This window comes from Oratosquilla oratoria, chromosome 3 (assembly GCF_046742065.1).
Source record: "Oratosquilla oratoria isolate Oo_2021 chromosome 3, ASM4674206v1, whole genome shotgun sequence".
NCBI classification, from domain to species: domain Eukaryota; kingdom Metazoa; phylum Arthropoda; class Malacostraca; order Stomatopoda; family Squillidae; genus Oratosquilla; species Oratosquilla oratoria.
Window position 1 is genome coordinate 55,544,534 of NC_134779.1, and position 22,462 is coordinate 55,566,995.

Consider the following 22,462-nt stretch of genomic DNA (forward strand, 5'->3'; position numbering starts at 1 on the left):
AGGAGGGTAGGATGGTGCTTCTTTATGGTGGCCTTTATGAGCCAGGAAATTTAACATAGCATGCCCATACTACAAATTTGCTTGACAGGCTTGGTTCATACTACCTCCACTCCTGAATCAGCCACAAGTAGTGATGCTCAATTGACCCAGCTTTGATGTTCAGGGTATTCAAGAGTTTTTCTCATATTTCAGTAATTGAAGCCATGCCCTGTAAACTCTAAAGTTTTGTTTTTAAACCCCTTAAACCTACGTACTTTTCTTGTACTGAATAACATGACAGCTAGAACAAAATAATTGTAGCTTTTCATTAGACTAAAACTCTTTACTGGAGCAGTCAAATTCTGTAATTCAGAGTTCATCTCAAAGATGTTTCATTTTTATTTCCTCCACATATTCAGATAAGGAGAGTTAACAACTCGTGGCTGTTCCTCTCCTATTAGCACTAAAGGCTAATGATGTAGAAACTGTCCCATACTAATACAATACAGATGTCCAGCGTTTCTTCTCAGAGGCATCTATGGGAAGGGATGAGGACCACTGCCAGCTACTGTGAGGCTGCAGGTTTCCATTCAGTGAAACTCAACAGTACATACATACATATACCAAAGGCTTTTCCCCCCTACACGGGGGCTAGCCAAAAAGAAAAAGGCATAGAAACCACTCCCACCCATTCCATTTCCTATATATTCCACTCCCCTCCACCCTCTTTCTTCCCTCCCTCTTATCTTGGCACCTCATGATTATTATTATTTCTTTCTCTTGTTTCAATAATCAACAGAGACTCCTACCGCTTGTTATATGATAATCACTGTTGGCGTGTAGCCCATCTTATGGTGGTTTGTTTGACCTCTTGGTTATTTGTGTCCATCTTTTTTGTTTGAGTTTCAAAGTACTCTAGCATTTTCTAAACTATATTCAAGGTACTAAGTTATTAGTATTCCTGCAATGTTCTCATCAGTGCAAGTAGATATGGCTGAGGTTTTTAAAACAAATGTGTGCCATATTTTTCCATGTCAGTGAAGTGGTCTTCAGAATAAAGGTACTTGCTTCCTGGTAATGGGTTCAAACACTGCACTTGTCTCTGATTCCCAGCAGTGACTGTTACCTGCCCCAATTGTCCAAGCACATATGGCAAATGTGATGGGTTTATCTGCAGCTATGCTTATGCTCCTCACCACCGCCTGCACCCACAGTCCATAGGTTGTCCACATACCTTTTTATCTCCCATTGGGACCACAGGGAAGAGAAAGGGCAAACGACAAGTTTGAGTGGATGAGAAACTGATGTGTGTTGAAGGGATTTCTTCTTTTCTGCTCTCTAAATTCTTGAGTGAATGAAAGGGGAGGATTACTATGTAATGAAACAGTAGGAATAAACCAGCTTCAACTGTCAGGCCCTGCAGTGGAGGTACTGTATTTACCTTATTGTGATATACAATAAAGGAGCAATACTTGTTGGGTCCCCATCTGCTGCTCTCCAATTTAACTTATTTAGCCTCAAATCTACGTACAATTCCAACTTTTTTATATCCTTCATTTCCAATGACCATATTGAAATTCTAATTCATGTATTGTTTGAGCTTAGGTTAGATCACATTCCAAGCTACTCCAAGTATTTACACATCTACATGGAAGACTGTATTTCTTCACATCCTTTAGATATGTGGCCTTTCTTAATTTGTTCTCATGACCTCATAAAGCCCTCCCATCCTTGATGAAGAGATCTCTTCTGTTAGTGTAATCTATCCCCTTTACTGACCTGAGTACTGCAATCTCTTCAATCTCTCAAAGTTGGCAGACCCAGTGGTTTTAGTCTCTCCTCATATGGTTTATCTTCCAGGCTGAGGACCAGTTTGTTTGCTGCCTTTTGTATTCTATTGATCTTGCTTATATCTTTCACTGTGTAAGGATGATACCACTAATGCATATTCCAGTCTTGGACAGATCAGGATTCTGATGAGTTTTTTATCATCTCTTCATCCATATAGTTAAAAGCCATTTTAATCTTCTGAAATAGACTGCATTTCTCCTACAATCCTGCTTATATATCAGTCAAGTGACAGGTTGTCTTTTATCAATACAGTACTCCCAAATCTTTCTTCTCTTTTGTTTTTGTAATAAGTTCTTATCTCAAGGAATAGTTTAAGGATGGTCTTTTGCCACTATTCCCCATTTCTAGTATTTTGCATTTTTTTGGTAATGAAAGTCATTTCCCATTCTTGACTCCATACAAAAATGGCGTTTAGATCTTTTTGCACTAGTCTACATTACTTCTTGTTTTTCACTCTTCTCATAATTTTTGCATCATCTGTAAACATGCCGGCATAGCTTGTATCTTCCGTCATGTCATTGAGATAGACAACAAACATTATTGATGCAAGCACTGAACCTTGTGGAACTCCACTTGTCACTGCTCTCCAGCTTGTCATCTTATCCTTTACTCCTGTCCTCATGTATCTTCCCTTCAAAAAATTTTCATCCATTTGGGTAGTTTGTCTCTCAGTCCTACAATGTGTTCCAACTCCCACATAAGTCAACTGTGAGGTACTTCATCAAAAGCCTTCTCTTGGATGACCTTTCATCCATGAGGAGCTAAGATAAGAGGGTAAAAAGGGTGGTGGATGGGAGTGGGTGCGTGCCTTTGACTTGGCTACCTCCTTTATAGGGGGGAAGAAGCCCCTGGTATAGATTCTCTAGGTTGAGTTGCACATAACATTCCCACCCCTCTCTCTCTCGCAGCACATCAATCACTCTCAAATAGAAGTTTGAAAAGTTCAACACACATGACCTTCTACATCTGAACCCAAACTGACTGTCTGTCAGAATGTTCATCTCTTCAAGATATTTGATCTATCAGTCTCTCACAATCCTTTCACATAATTTTACTATTGTACTTGTCAGTGATACTGGCCTATAATTCAGTGGGTTTTCCCTGTTTTCACCTTTGTGAATTGGTACCACCATCCCTTTTCCAGTCAAGCAGCACTACCTTTTTTCAACAATTTTTAGTAAGACTGTGAATCTTGACCACTAGCTGTTCCCTACATTCTTTAAGTATCCGGTTTGAAATCCTGTCAGGTCTTGAAGCTTCTGTCACGTCCAATCATCCCAAAGGATGGAGCACTTCCCTCACTTCTACATTTGTATCTTCCAAACCAGAATTTTTGCTTCCTTTGCTTTCCTCCAAAAAAATTACTCTCTTTTGTGAAGACAAATTGGAAACTTTCATTCATTATTTCTGCTTGAGCTGAGGTCTCCTCAAAGACCTCACCATCCACTATTAACTTGGCGATTACTTCCGTCCCAATTTATCATTTATAAACCTGTAAAACAAATGTGTCATAGAAAGGATGATACATACTCCTATCATATCTCGATTTTCACATTCTCAGAATATGACAGATACTGACATCTCCTCCAGTCAAAGCAAAATTTCAATTGATTAACTCTTGTTGAAAACATTCTATCTGTCATTATACCAAGGGCTTTTTCCTTTTACAAGGGGAAGAAGGAAGGGAGAAGGCAGAAAATAGGGGTGAGTGGAGAATGGTTATGTATGGATGATGCTGTGATGCATGGAAGGGAGTGGGTGGGGGATGGGGGGATGAAGGATTATGTGTAAATGATATTTTGATGCAGCCCGAAGGGATTTCTCCCAGTCTTCTCATTTTCTACATGAGTGGACAGAGAGAGGGATCACCAATTAAATGAAGCGGCCTTGCTGTGGATGTGCTATGTCTTACTGCATTGCTTCTGACCCAGGGCAGTGGGTGAGATGCAGAAATGACCCATCATCCAGGAGGAGCCAAGAAAAGAGGGAGGGAGGGGTGGTAAATGGGAGTGGAGTATGTGGGGATGAAATGGGTGAGAGTGGATTTATGTCTTTGACTTTTGCTACCTCCCTTGTAAGTGGGAAAAAGCCCTTGGTATATGTATGTCTATACAAGGAAATATCTATCTATATACCAAGGGCTTTTTTTCCCCCTTACAAAAGAGGTAGCCAAAGTCAGAAGGCATATACCCACCCCCACCCATTGCATCCCTACCCATTCCACTCCCATCCACCATCCTTTCCCCCTCTCATCCTAGCTCCTCATGGATGACAGGTCATCCCTGTATCCAGCCCACTGCCCTGGGTCAAAGGCAATGTAGCAAGACAGCACATTCACAAAAAAAACAGCAGATGGGGAGAAATCCCTCCATGCTGTATCAAAATATCATTCACACATAACCACTCCCTAACCCTCCCCATCACCCACCCACTCCCTTGTCTCACAGTATCATCTATACACAGACAATCTCCTCTCCCCTATCTCCTGCCTTCTCCCTTCCATGCTCAACAGACACCCCCCTCTTGCTCAATGCCCCAGCCAGTTGTTCACTATACAAATTTAATAATGAAAAAAAATCTTAGAAAAATTAAATTCACATTGGCTGAATTTTGGACAAGAAACCCTGAGCAGACTGTATATGATATTCAATTTATATCTTTTCCACTTCTTAGATGTTTTTCTATGGGGCTTGGGTGAGGCTTGGACCAGATTCATATAAACGATCCAGATTATTTTCATATACAGAGACTGCACTGTATAAGTTTTTAACAGTATATTTTCAGTACAAGAACATACTGAAAATATACATACTGTTAAAAGATTATACAGTGTAGTCTCCATATATGAAAATAATCCAGATTGTGTATATGAATCTGGTCCAAGCCTCACCCAATCTCCAAAGAAAAACATCTAAGAAGTGGGTATAAATACAAACTGAATACCAAGTACAATCTGTTCAGGGTTTTTTGTTCAAAATTTGGCCAATATAAATTTAATTTTCTTCAGATTTTTTTTCATCATTTGTTTCTATAGTGAACTATTCATAAATGAGAACACCACTGTTATTCCCCAAGTTATGTCATATTTCATTCAGTCAATTAATAGCTATTGTTGACACTAGACTGAAACACATTCATTATAAATAAATACTCCTGCCATACATTTTGATTCCAAGATTCTTTTGGCAAATATTTTCAATTTCAGAAACACCATTAACTGCATGAAACTACAGCTGTCTCTAGTTATTGTCCACTGTTTATTTATCTGTATAGTAATACATTTTTTTTGCATATGTATTACAGGAGGCCAAATATTGTTGTCCAAACTGCAGCGGTATCAGCCTCGAATAGCAGTTTTCAATGGCAAGGGTATCTACGAGATCTTCTCCGGCAAGAAAGATTTTACTTTTGGTAGACAACCAGAAAAAATAGAGGGGACTCACACGGTAAGGCTATATGGTTATAACCAGTTGTTGAAAATACCACACTGCACACATTTGAAGTAAAACATTAAAGATATTTCATTTGTATGCAGTGGGGTAGGATCAGTTTTATTATAATACATTTATTATAAAAAAATTGAAGCTATGATTTTTGCTGAAAATGGATATTTTTCTAATTATTAATGGCATACATACATACATATACCAATGGCTTTTTTTCCCTTTATAAGGAAAGTAGCCAAAGTCAAAGGGATAAATCCACTCCTACCCATTTCATTCCCACATACTCCACTTCCATTCACCACCCCTCCCTCCCTTATCTTTTCTTGGCTCCTTCTGGATGACGGGTCATCTCTGCATCTTGCCCAATGCCCTGGGTCAGAAGCAAAGCAAGACACAGCACATCCAGAGCAAGGCCGCTTCACTTAATCGGTGACCCCCTTCCTCTCTGTCCCCTCATGCAGAAAAGGAGAAGACAGGGAGAAATCCCTTCAGACTGCATTAAAATATCATTCACATATACTCCTTCAACCTCCCCCCATCCCCCACCCTCTTCCTTCCATGTGTCACAGTATCATCCATACACAACTATTTTCCATTCACCCCTATTTTCTATCTTCTCCCTACCTTCCTCAACAGACACCCCCCTCTTTCTCAATGCCCCCTTTACTCCATCCATCTCATCCTTGGTCGCCCCCTCATGTTCACTCCCTCCACCTCTGCCTTCCACACCTCTTTTACTAATCTTTCTTCACTCATTCTTTCCATGTGTCCAAACCATCCCAATACTCTTTCATCAACCCTATCTCCCAACTCCCTTTCCACCTGGTTCTCCTCCTCACCTCCTCATTCCTTATTCTGTCCAGCCTAGTAACCTCTACCATACTTCTCAGTCATTTCATCTCAAACACATTTAAACTCTTCCTCTTATGTTCCATATTTCTATCCCATACAGTGTTGTTGGCACAATCACCCCTTCATAAAATCTTCTCTTAGGATCCATTCCCAAATGTCTATTTCTCATTACACTTTTCAATCCCCCAAGGCATTTACTTGCTTCTCTCAATCTACATTCTACCTCCACCTCCACTCCTCCCTTTCCCACCACATTCACACCCAAGTATCTAAAGCTATCCACTTCCTCCATTCTCTCTCCCTTAATACTCACTTCCAATTTGCTGCCATCCTCTCCCCTTACATTTACCCACATTTATCTTCAACTTCCTTCTTTTGCACACCTTCCCAATCTCCATCACTAACTTCCTTAATCCCTCCTTTCTCATATTTCTGCCTTACCACAAAAATCTGATCTATGCAACACCTACCTGTTCTAAACCCACACTGTTCCTCACCAGTTCCCACCTTTCCTCTCCTAATCCTCTCAATCAAAACCCCCTCATAAGCCTTCCCAACTACACTTAATAAATTGATCCCTCTGAAATTACTACACTCACACATGTCTCCTTTTCCCTTGTAAAGCAGAACTATACAGGCACTCCTCCAGTCCTCCAGCACTCTATCCTCTTTTAGACAAAAATTGAATAACCTCACCAGCCACTCTGCCATCACTGTACCTTCCTTTTTAGACACTCCGCATGACACCCATCTAACCCAAGTGCCTTACCTGCTCTCACCATTTTAATCTGCTTTCACTTCATCTTTCCGATTTTCTCCATTTTCCTCATTCATCTTTGTCATTTTCTTTGTCCTTCCCACTGCAAGTACCTTACCCTCCCTATCCTCCTTCACATTTAGCAACTCCTTAAAATATTCTGCCCAACTTCCTCTTACTGGCATCTCTTCCATTATTATCTCTCCCTCTACAATGGCAACAGACCATAAATGCAAATCCACCATTAGATATGAATTATTCATTTTTTGCAAAAATTCAAACTAGCACTTAATGCCCTGAAATGTACTTGCATTGTCACAGTATTTATTACTCAAACCAGGGGGGTTAAGCATTTCAGATATGAAATAGATTTCAGTTGCTGTTGCTGATTTTTAACAATACAGTTCTTGCTCAGTAATAAATGTAGTTGCTATCACTTGTAGTCACACATTTTATAGGCAAATATTATCAGCACTGTATTGTGAAACAAAGAGTTGATAAATGATGCATTCATGTACTTTAAGTATAGTGACATCATAAATCCATTTTAAGGTAAGTTACAATAAAATAGACTGATATAATATAAAAGTTTTATATAACATGTTTGACCCAAAGATGCCAGACAATTGTATTCAGCTAAGGTTAGAACCCATAGGCAGGAGGGAAGCAGATGTAGTTAATTTCTTCCACCAGCAATGCTCTTCACAGATTTTGTTTTTGGTTAATGCCAGATCATTTTATTGAATTGAGAAATGACACCAGGTTAAAAATATCAAAGAAAAACGAAAATGATTAGTACATCTTGGCAATACAGCACACAAATGCAGGGCAGTAGACCAAGCTGAGATTCTTATTGTTTTTCTTTGCATGACCATTAACTTCCCAAGGTTTAATCTCTTGTTAGTTTTATTGTTTTACTAGTGATTTAATAAACTAACATTGATGTGGGGATCAAGGAATGGCCAAAAGAAGCAATTAATTTTGATTATCAATCTTTAGATGTGGGAGTATGACTTAAACTATGAAAGAAAATTAATTATATAGATTGCAGAGAGTACAAATATGATTGTATTTGCATAGATTGACTGGCAGGCTTAAGAAAAAAATAGGAGCTAAAGTGAAGATGTTTTTAACATTAGCAAGAGAGATGGGTAAAAATATAAAGATAGATGGATGCAGTAATATGATCACAACAAAAGATGATCAGCAAGAGTTATAGTGTCATAAGTTCACAATTGAATGTACGTGTGTAGATTACTCTTTATGGATGGGTGGGCGTGGGTGCATGCCTTAGTTAGCTACCTGCCTTATAAGGAAGAAGAAACCTTTGGTGAATAGATAGAAATACTGTTTTATGGGAGCTAAGATAAAAGGACAACAAATGGGTGTTGGATGGGTGTAGAGTGGGTGTATATCTACACTGGGGTGGGGAAGGGCTTTTTTTTATATGTGTAGCAGTTGGTACCTGAAATCAGAGGAAACAAAATTAGAGAAATATTTGGAGCATACATACATGTGGGATGGGTGAGGTGTGGGTGTATACCTTGGTTGACCATCTTCCTTATAAGGGGAAAGAGCCTTTTGGTGTATATGTGTATGTATGAAAAAAAAAAATGTTTCTTAACCCATTCAACTCCGATGACAAGATGTCTTGTCATTTGGTCAAATAAAACAAAAAATCATAAAACACCAAAATGTTTGATCAAACACCAGAAAAATATGACGTCAATCCTCGCTTCGCTGCGAGCGAAGCGAGGACTGACGTCATATTTTTCTGGTGTTTGATCAAACATTTTGGTGTTTTATGATTTTTTGTTTTATTTGACCAAATGACAAGACATCTTGTCATCGGAGTTGAATGGGTTAAACAGGACAGTTGAAAAATGGAATGCACTACCAGCAGAGATGGTGAATGCTTAAACATAAAATTAATGTACAACGTAATTAAGATGCCCAAAATGTATGAGATTGGAATGAACACTAGGTGTCAAGAGTATCTTACTTTGCCATACAGAAAGTGAGCACAGTAAGTGGAGCTCAGATATCCCTATAGGAAAGAAATGTGTGGGTGGAATGTTTACAGTCAGCTTTAAAAAATGCATTTGATACACCAGACTCCTGAAAAATGAGGATTCTAAGGTACCATGCTGAAACAGATGGAAGACTTAATAGTGAGAGGGCATATATGAAACACCTGTCAGAGTTACATGTGGAGTTCCACAAGGATATGTTTTGGCACCAGACATCTTCCTCATGTACATTAATGATCAAGGGGAGGAAATGAATTATAACTATGGTCAAGGATAACACCAAAATACTTACACAAACAAAGAGATAAATAATATAAATGAATGAATAATTAATTGAATGAATAAAACCCTCACCAAGGCCTGTCCAAAAATCTCATAAAGAATTACACCTAGAGGTATATATTTAATAAATGGATTTCAAAACCAGCAAAAGAAACATGATACAACTAGAGAAGAGTTGGAAGACAATATAGGCAATTTACAAACTTGTTGAACAAAAAATTGAAAACAAAGAAGTACAACCTTTGAATGACCTTTAACAAGAAATATGATTGAAAAAGGGAATAGATCTCATCTGCCACCAAGACGTAGCCTCCTTTTACCAAGGACATGCTTGGGTGCAGGTGTGTTTATGGTCAATGTAAGGGGAATGTCTGTTGAGGAAGGAAGGGAGAAGACAGAAGATAGAGGTGAATGGAAAATGGTTGTGTATGGATGATGCTATGATGCAAGATAAGGCCAAGATAAGAGGGAGGGCGTGGGGTGAATGGGAGTGGAGTACATGGAGATGGAATGGGTGGGAGTGGATTTTATGCCTTTGTTTTTGGCTACCTCCTTTGTAAGGGGGAAAAAGCCATTAGTATATGTGTGTATGTAAGGCATCAGACAAACCTTGCAAGGGGCCAGTACATGTAGTGATTCCACATGAAACTTTAAAATTGGCACTGTAGGGTTAAGATGTTTGATACAAATGACAGAATAGAAAAATAAATAAAAAAAGATTTAAAAGAGGAAATATTCATTCTAGAGACTTAAGTTCATAATCCATCAGAAGTCATTGAGTTAACGGCTGGATTAAATGGGAATAATGGCCTTAAATTGGATCTAGTAATATAAAGCAAGGAAAAACTGGAAAAAGGAGAGGCTTTTTAGGCAGGGAGTATGCCCTGTATGTAGTATGCAGTCGTATTGTCAAATAGGAAAAGGGGGGACTCGTGGCAGAGGGATCAAGAACTTATAAAGGGAAAGGTAAAAGTGAAGTCTTGAAAGAAATATAGTGAGCAGAAGGGTATTTGAACCACATATTAATAAAACCTCTGGAAAAAGCAAGGAGAAAGGAAACCAGTAATGCCCAGTGGTCACTCTAATGATTTTAAGTTTGGCTAATGCAAGAGAATACCATTCAGTTTATAGGACCATCTAGGTGTTAACAAGTTAAGAACTGTTGTCATTATAAGGGCAGTACCATTAGTGTGAAAGATATGACTGTTTGTAATCTAGAGGATGAATGATATCAGTGGATTGTGTACACATAAACCTGTTGATTCTTTCTTCTTCTCTACCTTCTCCTCATCATATCTTGTGTTCTTTTAGTAACTGTTACTTGCAAATAGCAGCAGTGCTGTTAGACACAGTTTCCTACTAAAATGTATTACTAAGTCTTATTTCTTCCTTTTATCCTCATTTTAGTATATTAGAATTTGCTTTCATACATAATTCCTTAAGGTATGCCCACATACTAGCCAATTTTTGTACAGAACTGTGACAAACATATCTACCTTATGCCTATAGTCACAGGATAAGCAAATATCATGTGTAGTTTACAAGTCAGAAATCATTGCAGAATTTTTTTTGTCCTTTTTTAAGTCAATAGAGCTCATACTGTCAGACTGACAATTGTATGTTTGGATATTGCTGACTTATTTGTTGTTCGGTTTTGTTAGGCTATCTGTTTGCAGTGCCTCGTTTTGTTCACAGTTTCTGAAGTTTAGTGTATACGCCTACTATATATGTTTCTAGTAAAAAAAAAAAAAAGTGGTTTTAATGCCTAATAGGTTTGCTAGGTGTCTGTTGTAGTTTGTGCAGGTGATAATAGTTGAAAAATTTGTACTTTTAATACATTGTGTTTGTAGTGCTTGGTTTATTTGCTGATATGTTTGTTGCAGCACGTGTGGGTGATGCCTTCACCCTCGGCGCGTTGTGCCCAGCTGCCCTGTGTGCAAGACAAGGTGCTCACCATTAGTTCTTTTCACTAAAAAAAGTCAGAATATATTTGGCACTGAGATGAAATGGCCCCTAATCATGCATGAATCATTCTGTGCACGTTAAGATTAAGAATGTAAAGAATCTGTTTGGTGGTGTTATAGCTAGACTGCTTTCCTTAACGCTCCTTCACAGGGCAATTAAAAAAAGTCACGCTGGCTCATTTTCTTGATAGATTAATCAGATTACAAATCCAATGCCTACATGACCTCGGGAAATAGTAGTTTACTGGTGGAATATAGGGAATTTGCAACACTGATATTTACTAGTATGGATTTGGTTACATGTAGTTGTTAGTTCTCATATATTCTTCTCTATAACTTGTTAGGTTTCAGTTGGTATCAAGCCTCTGCTCATTATATTAAGGCTTTGCCATATACTTGATTAACAAATGCAGTACTTTCATTTTAGTCTGAAGCCTTTGCATCATTTGGTTTTACAGTATTATATCTAAAAATTCAAAAAACAAATAGGCTTTTATTGAGTCATAATAAAGTATCAACATTGATGATAATCATAGCACTCTGCTTTGTTGGGTGGATACTTTCAATACTGTGACGACATCTTGACAGGTTTTGAGAGAGGTAGAGGGGAAAACACACAAGTAGAACGAGAGGTTATTCTTTAACTAGTTTCGCACTAGAAGAAGCACCATAGTGCGAAACTAGTTAAAGAATAAACTCTCGTTCTATTTGTGTATTTTCCCCTCTGCCTCTCTCACTTTCTATACTGTAAAATATGTTTTAGGGTTCTGTGTACAGTAAAAGATTAAAGGTCCTGTAGCTTCTCTCAGATATATAAGGAGAATGAGGGGTGTTGGATTGGTTTAGAATTTTTGTAGAATTAGTGGTTCATTGCTTTGTAAAATTTCTTTATAGGCTAGAACATTTGCTTGCAACATTAAAACATATCATTATAGCTGGATTGATAGGATTTTTTTATATGAGATGATTTATTTATTCTATTTTATTATTACTATTTTTTTTGGGGGGGGGGGGGCATGTATGTATGTATTGTAAGGTCTTCAGAATGAGTGATAGCATGAAGGGCAGTCCAGTAGATTAAGGGAATGGCCCGAGAGGCTCAGTGAATTAACAATTATAATTTTGCACACATTTTACAGAATTTACAAAAATATAATGAATTGACTTTCAAAATAACTTGCTTGCATATATAAGCATAGGCCTATAGAGTTTTTCATGTCATTATTTCTTCTTATACAGTATGAGGGGTTGAAACTATAGTGGTCACTAGGGAATTTATTGCTGCATACAATGTTTTGTGGACTCACTCTCTGTGAAGAATTCTTACTTGAATTAGAACTGAATGCAATTTGATGGGTGGGTTAGATCTGAGTACATACTATGCAATTCTAGTTCATTGTATTAGTTTGGATATCATAATATTCTAGAGATAGATGCGGCTATGTTTGTATTATTCCATGTACTTTCCGGTTGTTTATATCTAGATCTTTTAATGCCCAGCAAAATAAACATTAGAAAGAATCATCTCCCTGTTGCTCATCTTCAGATCCCATCAACACCTTCATCTGGAGATGCAGCCCTGAGGACCTGGCACATGGTCTCTGGACTGAACCCAAGATCTCTCCCTCTCAACTCTGACTAGCTTTCCTCCACTTTTTCACATGACAGTTGACTATCATTAACCGCTTCCCTCCCGTTTCTCATACCAGCCAGTGGCATAGACACAGTGTCCCACACTATTACAATACAGACAACAATCCAGCATTTCTTCTTAGAGAGATCAGCGGTAAGGTTTGAGAACCATTGCCAGCTACCATAGGGCTGTGGGTTGTCTGTAAAACTTGAGGCAACAATAATTATCCCTATCAGTGCCCATTGACCATTGTCTGGATTTTAATTTGGATAGTACAAAACAGATTTGTTCTGCATATGAAGGCCCATAGACTGAATTGAAGGATGATTTGTGCACTGCATTGAACGATTTGGGATAGGGTAGAACTCATCATGTTTAGTTCTGTAGCTCTTACCCCTTGAGCTGAGTAAAATTGTCTGGCATCAGTTTAAATAAGAAATGTAAAGAGATCACAGGATGTAAATGGGTTAAGGTGGTTTTATAATAATGAAACATAAGCTTCTGGTTATTTGATATTGTACTGTATTGTTCCTTTCATTACTAAATTCAGATACATTTGCTCATCTTGACCATAGTGTACATTTGATATTTGTATTATAGTGAATTTGCTCTTTGATTTTGTTTTACTTTTAGTCAGAGAATTATGATTACTGTACTACATAAAACATAATTAGATATCTATTTTTCTCTCCTATCTCTACCTTAGTTGAGACTTCAATTTCACAATTATTTCTCAAATTCCTGTATGCCATGGATGCATGCTTCTCTTATGTATGTATGTGTGAATATACATGTGTGAATTCAAACTGAGGGCCACCAGTGATGGTGTATTTTTGAGTTGTAGTAAGCTTTAATTGGTGTGGTGTCAATAGATTCTTGAAATGTTTAACATCAGTATGCATAAATATATTGTTGGACTTAGATGTGTATTTGCTAATAGTCTTCAGTTCACATGTGAATTACTTTCATGGCTGTATTAATCTAGATGTGGTTTGCTGGATTGAAGTATTATTTTTTTCTCATGATATCCCACCTTGATACAGTAGGGTAAATGAAAAAACAAATCTTGAATTTTCATATGCTCAGAGTGCACACCACCTCTACATGTTCGTTGGGAAGGGTATGTGTCGTAAATTGTGGGCTAGTGCCTTGTGATTGTATATTGTAAGTGTGAGTGTATGTATTGCATGTGCAAGTTTGGATGTTTGTGATGTAACCTAGGCCTCTTTAAAGAGACAAAACTGAAGAGTTTCAAAGCTCTGTCAGACACCAACCATAGTTTGAGTGAACAACATTCAATCAGGTAGTCTTATTTTCTTCATCTCTCAGTCCATTGCCCCAGGAGGTTTCTCTTGTAGGAGACCCACAACTTCTAGGTAGCCAGCAACAACCACTGGATTGGCCCAAACATCACTCAAGGAAGAGTTAAGAAGAAGCATTGTTATGTGGTTAAGGTTAGAGTAGGATTGTGTAGAATGAGGTGTTCACTGTCCTCTATGTGTTGGTCACATCTGGGGCAATTTGTTCCCATGGCCAGGCCTACTTTGTGTTGGTACTTCTTTAGTGCCGGATGGACAATGAGATGAATGCAATTGTGCTAGTGTGGATCTTGCTTGTTGAGAAAGAGCTTTTTCTGTAGAGCTGATGTCTGAGGGAGTTTATTGGAGTTAGGAATTTGGTGGTCAGTCTTGGAGTGCTTGTTTTGTTACTGGTCCATAGGAGAAGACTAATTTCTTGAAATCCCATATATATCCAGATTCTTTTGGAGTTTGAATTTATGCTCTGTTGTTTTGCCTGTTGATAGCAGTCAGATTTGTCTATGAATCCTGATCAGCTACAGTTGCATAGGGTAATCCTTCTGTTCCTCCTTTATTGTAGTTCTGAGGTTTTTGTCATTCTGTATAGGAATAGGACACTCCCTGTAGGCTTAGAGCCTATTTTTCAGTTTGGACTCCATGTAACTGCAGAATATGAATTAGGCATAAGGTACTCAGATATTAGTATTTTCACCATGCTTTAATCTGGGTCTTAATAAATATCAGTGACTGCTGTTTTCCCATTTTTCATTCACTTAGGGCAAAGTTAGAGGCTTCAACCTTAGCTAGACACCATCAGGCATGATCTCCGCCTCTATTAAAAATGAAACTCAATTCAGAGTATGCCAGATATATTCCCTGACTATGCTATGTGTGTGGTCTTCAGGACCATGGCTGTTGAAAGTCACCCAAGATCTCTTTATCTCCTTTTTCTAATTTCTTCACCAGATTTAAGATATTATATTCATTTAGCTCTTTCCCATTTGCTTCTTTATATATTTGCTGGTACTGAAGTAGAGGTAGAAGCTGGCGTGTGTCCTTTAAACCAAGTTTGGCATGAATTAATGGTTAGTTTTTGTATGGGATAAAAAATAATTAGTTCATGTATAAAGTACTAACCTGCTTAAATAAATTCCAATACATTTTTATAGGTTTTTTTTTCGTATTGTGACTTGTGCTTGATCTCTCAAAATTATATGTCTTGTTTTAGTTGTTGCATAGGATTATGCTATTACGGAATCAACTGGTCCTTTATCATTGTAGGAGGATGGTTGAAAAAGCCTAATGGGTTTGTGTGATTGGAATTTTGTGTGAATACTGCTCGATGCATTAGGTTTTTATATTTGTATATTATTTTGGTCAAAAGGTTGGTGAATGAAACATCAGGATTGGCTGCTTAGCCTGTTCTGTCTGGGGAGGGAGGGGGGGGACAGGGGTGGATGGAATATCCTATTCTATAGGTATGAGGGGGAATGGATGGCCAGTATGATTTCTGCTGATATTAAAGGCAAAACAGATTTATATTCTTATGCATAATGATATAAAGATTATGTGTATCTCTGTATCTTTCTCAGTGACATCAAAGTATAGAAGTGTAGTGGTGGTGTTAAGGAAACTGCAATATATATATATATATATATATATATATATATATATATATATATATATATATATATATATATATAAATATATGTGTTTATATATAAATATATGTATATATGTATATATATATATATATGTATATTCCTCTTCTTTATTTTTTTCTTTTTCTTTTCTTTCCTTCCATCTTTCTTTAATATTTTGGTTATAAAACATCTTAGAATAATTCGTCATCCATTCTGAATTGCCTTACCACTACCACAACACTCGTGCCAAGAGTAATTTCACTCTAAATACAGGATTATGAGAATATTGTCAGATTGTTCCTCACTGGCATAGAAGCAGATAATATTATATGAAATTAATCCAGTATAAGATTACTAAAATAACTTTTATGTAGATTAAACCTAATGCAAGATTTCTAGGTTGTCATGAGCATAGATTTCAGGTAGCTATGGTTTTGTCTAGAAGAGGCTTGGTTATTGCTACAACGTGTTTCAGATCAATTGGAACAATGTCATAATGGCTGTAGTATTTATTTGTACTTTCAACAGTTGTTGCCCAATTACTGACATTTTTCTTCTTCTTTTCCTTTTTTTTTTATTCTTCATTTTTCTAGCACGTATGGGTGATGCCCTCGTCCTCGGCGCGCTGCGCGCAGCTGCCCCGAGCCCTCGACAAAGTCCCTTTCTACACGGCGCTTCGCAAATTCAGGGACTTCATCAAAGGAACCTTGGAAGAGCTTAGTGAAGTCGAGGTTACATTTAAAGTCAAACTTAAGAACTTTAAATCCGAGGGGGAGGTGAAGATGGAGGAGGACATAGAGGGCTGCATGCAAGGGTCGTCAGGCATGGAGGGGGAGGATTTCATGATGAGGGACGAGGAGTCGCCCATCAAGATGGAGGCGGAGATGGAGGACGAGGAGGTGAGCAAGAACATGCCCAAGTCCCTCTTCAACCTGAACGGGATGACACGAGAACAGCTCGAGTCCCTGGACGGGCCCACTATCCCCATCCGGAAAAAGCGGGGGCGGCCGAAGAAGACCCCGGACGACCCCAACGCCATCCCGAGGCCAAGACCCAGGTTGACCCAGCCCCTGGACCCCTCGATGTACAACGGAGAGGAACCTCCTCGCAAAAAGAGAGGGCGGCCGAAGAAGGTGCTCGAGGACGGGACTATACCACCGCCCAAGAGACCGGGCAGGAAGCCCAAGGCCCTGAAGGAGATGCTGCAACAGCAGCAGCAGCTCCAGGCAGCTGTACAGCAGCAGGGGGGACCAGCGCCTCCGCACGGCCCACCTGGCATGAACCACGTCAACGGCATGATGTCCCCCCAGGGCTTCAGCCCGAACCCCGCTGCTCAAACCTTCTCCCCTCCTTATGGCAGTCAGACCCCTGGCCACGCAGGGAACTGCACCACGACGGGACATGCCGGCACCTACCCCCCGCCCCCTGGCCATGGCGACCCGTGCCCCACGGGACCCCACGGCGGCGGCTGCCAGACGTCTGCCCACGGCGGAACCTACCCGGCGCCAGGCCACGGCGAGGGCTACCCTGGCGCCGTGCACGGCGAAGCCGCCTACGCCACGCAGGGTCACCACGATGGCTATCCGACACAGAGCCATTCCGAAAACTGCCACACACCGAGCCACGTCGTCAGTTACCCGACTCCAACCCACAGCGACAGCTGCCACACCCCGACCCACGGAGCAGGCGGAGGCGGAGGGGGAGGAGGCTGCCAAACCCCGAACCCGCTGACGGGGCCCCAGACGCCCTGCAGAGGGAACCCCCTGCAGCCGCGCGGAGGGACGCCGCAGCCTCCCCCCTTCGGCCACTCCCCAGGATATTCCCCAGGGTCCGTCGTGCCACAGCCGCAGCCCCAGCAGCAGCAGCCGCCGCGACCCCAGCAGCACTACCCGCGGCCGGCGGACACGAAGGGCGACGTCAAGATGGAGGAGGAGCACCACCTGGGCCTGTCCCCTCCCCCGCCGTCGTCGCCGGTCATGACCCAGCCTGACTTCGAGCCGCCCACGTCGATGCCCGAGGGCGACGCCGCCAGTAGCACCGAGTCCCACGGCGGCTCCGTCCTGACGCCGTCACACCAGGACGAGACCAACCCGCAGTCTGCGGGGCGGGACCAGCAGCAGCAGCAGCTGACGCCCACCATGCCCTCCCAGTTCTCCAACCCCAACACACCCGTGGACGCCTCCACGGCCTACCCCAACTACCCTTCGTACCCCTCCAACGCGTCTTCACACTCCCCCTCGATGGCCGCCCAGCCGGCCTCCCACACGGGGGGCCCGAGCGTGGCCAAGGGCGACGTGTCCTCGAAGAGCCTCTCGGGCCTCGAGTCACTCGTGGACCAGATCCCGAGCCTCAACGAGCACGAGACCAACAGCCAGCACTCGGCCCACTCGAACTCGGCCCCGTGCTCGAACCCGACCACGCCGGGGCCCCCCGGGGGCACGGCGCCCTTCAGCCCGGGCCACGGGCCGCCGTCCTCCACCTACCAGAGCTACCCCGGGAGCGCGGGAGGGAGCAGCGGGAGCGGTGGGGGGAGCAGCGGGGGAGGCGGGGGAGGAGGAGGAGGAGGAGGGGGAGGAGGAGGCGGGGGAGGGAGTGGTGGGAGCGCCTACTCGACGCCGCACTACAACTCCCCACAGGCGTCCTCGCACCCTTACTCGCCGCACTTCAGTTCAGCCAGTACAAACTTGAGTACAAACTTCAGCGTGAGCTCCCTGGCCAACAGCAGCATCAGCACGTCCCTCTCGTACAGCAGCGCCTACGAAATGAGTTCCCCGCAGCCCTCGAGCAGTTCCTTCAGCGTGTCGTCCTTGACCGGAGGGAGCGGGGGCAGCACCCCGGCACCGCCGTCGTCGTCGATGTACAGCAGCAACTCCTACTCCCCGGCACCCCCCGGCCCCTCCCCGCACTCTTCCTCCTCCTACCCGGACATCATGGGCTCCTCCATGCTCACACCCACGCCCCCGATGGGCTCGTCCTTCATGGGCTCGCCGAGCCTGATGAGTTCGCCCTCGCCCATGTCGTCCTCGATGGGAGGGACTTCGATGTCCGCCATGGGAAGCCCGACCATGGGCGCCATGAACGCCCTCCACTCGTCCATGAGCATGGCAGGCTCCCAGCTGCCCTACCCGTACACGCAGTACAGCGACACCACGCCCGGGTACCCGAGCCCCGGGCACTCGACCTTCCCGTACCCGCCCACGGCCCCGCCCGGCTTCCACATGCCCTCGCCCCGATTCCCGTACACGTCGCCCTACGCCAACTCTCCGTACTCCCAAGGCTACTCCCAAAACGCCATGCTGGAGCGCATCAAGCAGACGGGCATGGGTATGGGCTTTGGTACATTCTAGCCATCGTCTCCTCCGCCGCCGCCACCACCACCGCCCCTCGTCGTGCAGGAGGAGGAGGAGGAGATGGAGGAGGAGGAGGAGGAGGAGGAGGATTTGCGCGCCAGCCGCCCCTAAGGGGAGTCGCTCCTGGCAAGCGTTGTGTATCCAGCTCACCGTTCGTACGTACGTCTCAGTGTCAGTTGTTGGTTTTAGCTTTTTTTACCGCAGGACCTCCCATTTTCTCTGTATGTACGAAAAAAATAAATAAAAGAAAAGAAAGAAAAAAAGAAAGAAAGAAAGAAAGGAAGGCGCGACAACTGGTGGTACATATGGTGTACAGTCTCGTCTCGATGTGACTAGGGCAGTGCTTGTACTGTTGAAACTTGACAGGGTAATCTCGTGATAAGTGCGGCGACAGCTCACGTCGGAGTCCGCGGTCGGTGGGGACACCCACCCCCCCTGGTGTTGTTGCAGCTGCCTGCCCCCCCCTCCCAAAACCCCCCTAAACCCCCAAATTAGCAGCTGCGTGTACTGCTGCCCTGCTGCTGCGGTACGAAGTGCGGGCATAGTGGTGGAGACCAAGGTGTTGTGACGTGTTGCAGCTGTTGTTGTTATTTAAGGTGGACCAGATCTCAGCCGGACCTTTGGACGGGCCGGACCCTATATTGTACTGCCGGGTTTTAACGGCAGACAGCCGCCAGGACGGACAATTATATCCGGTGCGGTGTCACGTCAATTTGGTGCAAGGGCTTGACAGACTGAGGTGCAGCTCAGCAATACGACGCGAATTACAATGATATTAATAATAAATAAATAATAAATAAATAATAATAAATAATAATAATAATAATAGTGAGTGATGCTGTTCGAGAAAAGCCCAGACGCTGTAGGAAGAATGAGGAAAAATAAAAGCTTTGGCGTGTGTAGTACATCGCATCTCCGCGCGATGGCGGCGACCAATCAACTCCCGAGTCCCGCGGCAGCAGCCGTCGTCCACTCAGTCCTGGTGACTTAGTTATTTAATGCTATTTATTATTCTACACTTAGGTGAGATACAGTTCCTGGAGAGTAGAGAGTGGGTGTGCGTGTGCGTGCGTGTGCACATGTGTATTGTGTATGCATGTGTGTGAGAGAGAGAGCGTGTGTGTGCATGAGAGAGAGAGAGAGTGTGAGTGTGTAAGGGAGAGTCTTTCGAGTGTTGGGTCAGAAAAGGTCCTTTTTATAATGTGGTTAGCACAATGTTGTCCCCCTTGGTGCAATACGTGGTCAATCATGCGCACAGTCTTTCTTTGGTCAATGTAACCATCTCACTTATTTGCAGCCCACACTTAGTTCCATCTCCCCCCCCTCCCTCTTTACATCCACCCCCCCCCTTCCATTTCCGCTACTCGACTCCATTCTGGTATCAATAATCTCCCCCCTCCCCCACCACCACAACCCCCCTAGTCTTTCTCAACCATGACAACTCTAAATTTATTTATGTTTTTTTTTTCTGTCAGAGATTTAACTCCCATTACCCCACCCACACTGATTTAAGCTGCAACGACCACCCTGTTGTTGTTGTTATTATTATTATCATTATTATTATTATTATTGTCATTATTATTATTATTGTTATTGTCATTATTATTATTTTTATTATTATTGTTATTATTTATTATTATTATTATTATAATTACCTGCGCTGCCATGACTATCACCGCTTTTTCTGTTTCTGACACAAATACCCGTTCCAGCACTCAGCTCATTGGAATAATATTTCAATACCTACCACTACTACAGCTACTGTCACAACTGTCCTCTTCTTCTTCTTCTTCTTCTTCTTCTTCCACGGTTTTAACTATGTTACTGACTCTTGCCAATATTCTACCACAGTGGCAGTTTGATTGTAAACAAGATGGTGTTCATAATATTAGTGATAAGGAAGCGTTCGCGTTGTTGCCAAGTTGCGGGCCGCGCGGTTGCCATGCCCCTCCGCCACTGGGCCTCCTTTGCTCAAACATTGGAGATTATTACTTGAGTATTCTGTTGTTTATTTGTTGTGTCTTTGCTTGGTGGGTAGATAGTTCTCCAGCTCACATACTGATGCCACGGCGGTCCAGGAGGAACAGCTCTTGTGGACGACCCCGCCACCATCGCCGTCCTCCACAACGAACCAACGCGCCAGAAAAAAAAAAAAAAAAAAAAAAAAAAAAAAAACACCTCCGAGAACCCGTCTCACGACCTCCGCACCACCGCGCCCCCGACGGGGCAGGGGGGAGGGGAAACGCACCTTCCTTCCCCGGGGGGGGCGCCCCGGCCGTCTCCTGTGGTGCTCTGCTCCCCGCCGGAGCCCTCCACCATGTGGATGGGGCGGTGCCGGAGGTACAGAATGCTCAATCAGCAATACTTTCTTCTACAGCAGGCGACGACGTCGACGAGCCGGTGCGTTGGTGTGGCCAGGTCGTGGCGACGGGGGAAGAGGACGCGCCCGAGCGATGGTGTCGGCGGCGTTCACGCCTGCGGCAGTCTGCTCCTGAGCCCCAGAAGCCGTGGAAACCGAGGTGAAGTGGCGCGAGCGGGCGGGTGGCAGCCCAAAGCCAAACTGTGTATCCACGTCGTACATACGTAGTCTGTTGTATCCAACCCCACCACCACCACTACTACTACTACCACCACCACCACCACTACCACCATCTATCCATCCATCCATCCATACATCCATCCATCCATCCATCCGTGCATCTATCCATCCATCCATCCAACCCCTACCCCACCGACCCTCAGTCTTTGATCATACACGTACACATTTGCCCTTCGAACATTCACACAAGCTGCACATGTAAACGTGTGAAAATACATAATAAATATATATATGTATATATATATATACGAAAGTTGAGCCGCACCCCTCTAAGTAGCAGTTGACCCCTTCTAGACGGCGACATTCCCATGACCGGACAAAATCACCTCCTGCTGGCGGCAAGGGGGTCCTCCACAGGGCGTCACTGCGTCGAGGGGCTTGATCGGGGGAGATCCTCCCCTTCGTCAGCCCCTTCAACGGTGGCGTCCCCTTGTTAGCCAGAATAAAATTGTGGATCACGTCGTCTTACGGGCCGCGCGGTAGCCCAGTGGATACCATGTCGAACACATGAACAGGTGATCGTGAGTTCGATTCCCGGGGCCCCCCTGTGTGCTTATTGCGTTGGTTCCCGGCAGCCCTGGCCAGGCGGGGAGGCGACCCAAACATCGGCCTAAACGAAAACCCCAGCGGCTTGCCGCAGCTGACAGGGCTTGCCCTACCAGCGGGTTTCTCACTCACGCGTCGCCGTTCCTGAAGGAGTTGAGCGCGAAGTAGCGGGAGACCGACACGAAACGACGGACAACGGGAGAAGTAAACAACTCGAGGCGTCTTCTTCGTG

At 43.1% G+C, this 22,462-nt stretch overlaps 1 protein-coding gene across 13 annotated transcripts in view; it reads left to right on the forward strand.

Annotated features, from left to right (window-relative positions):
* Tdg (Thymine DNA glycosylase) overlaps positions 1-19,230 on the forward strand; it is a 322,054-nt gene extending 302,824 nt beyond the window's left edge. For 8 of the 13 annotated variants that reach the window (XM_076181105.1, XM_076181098.1, XM_076181123.1 and 5 more), the window contains 3 exons: positions 5,134-5,276; positions 11,081-11,143; positions 16,329-19,230. In XM_076181105.1, coding sequence (XP_076037220.1) covers positions 5,134-5,276; positions 11,081-11,143; positions 16,329-19,082 — 2,960 coding nt within the window. In that variant the 3' untranslated portion in view covers positions 19,083-19,230. The remainder of the gene's footprint in view (positions 1-5,133; positions 5,277-11,080; positions 11,144-16,328) is intronic. The other 5 variants (XM_076181126.1, XM_076181117.1, XM_076181165.1 and 2 more) reach the window with 1 other exon arrangement.
* The last annotated feature ends 3,232 nt before the right edge of the window (positions 19,231-22,462 follow it).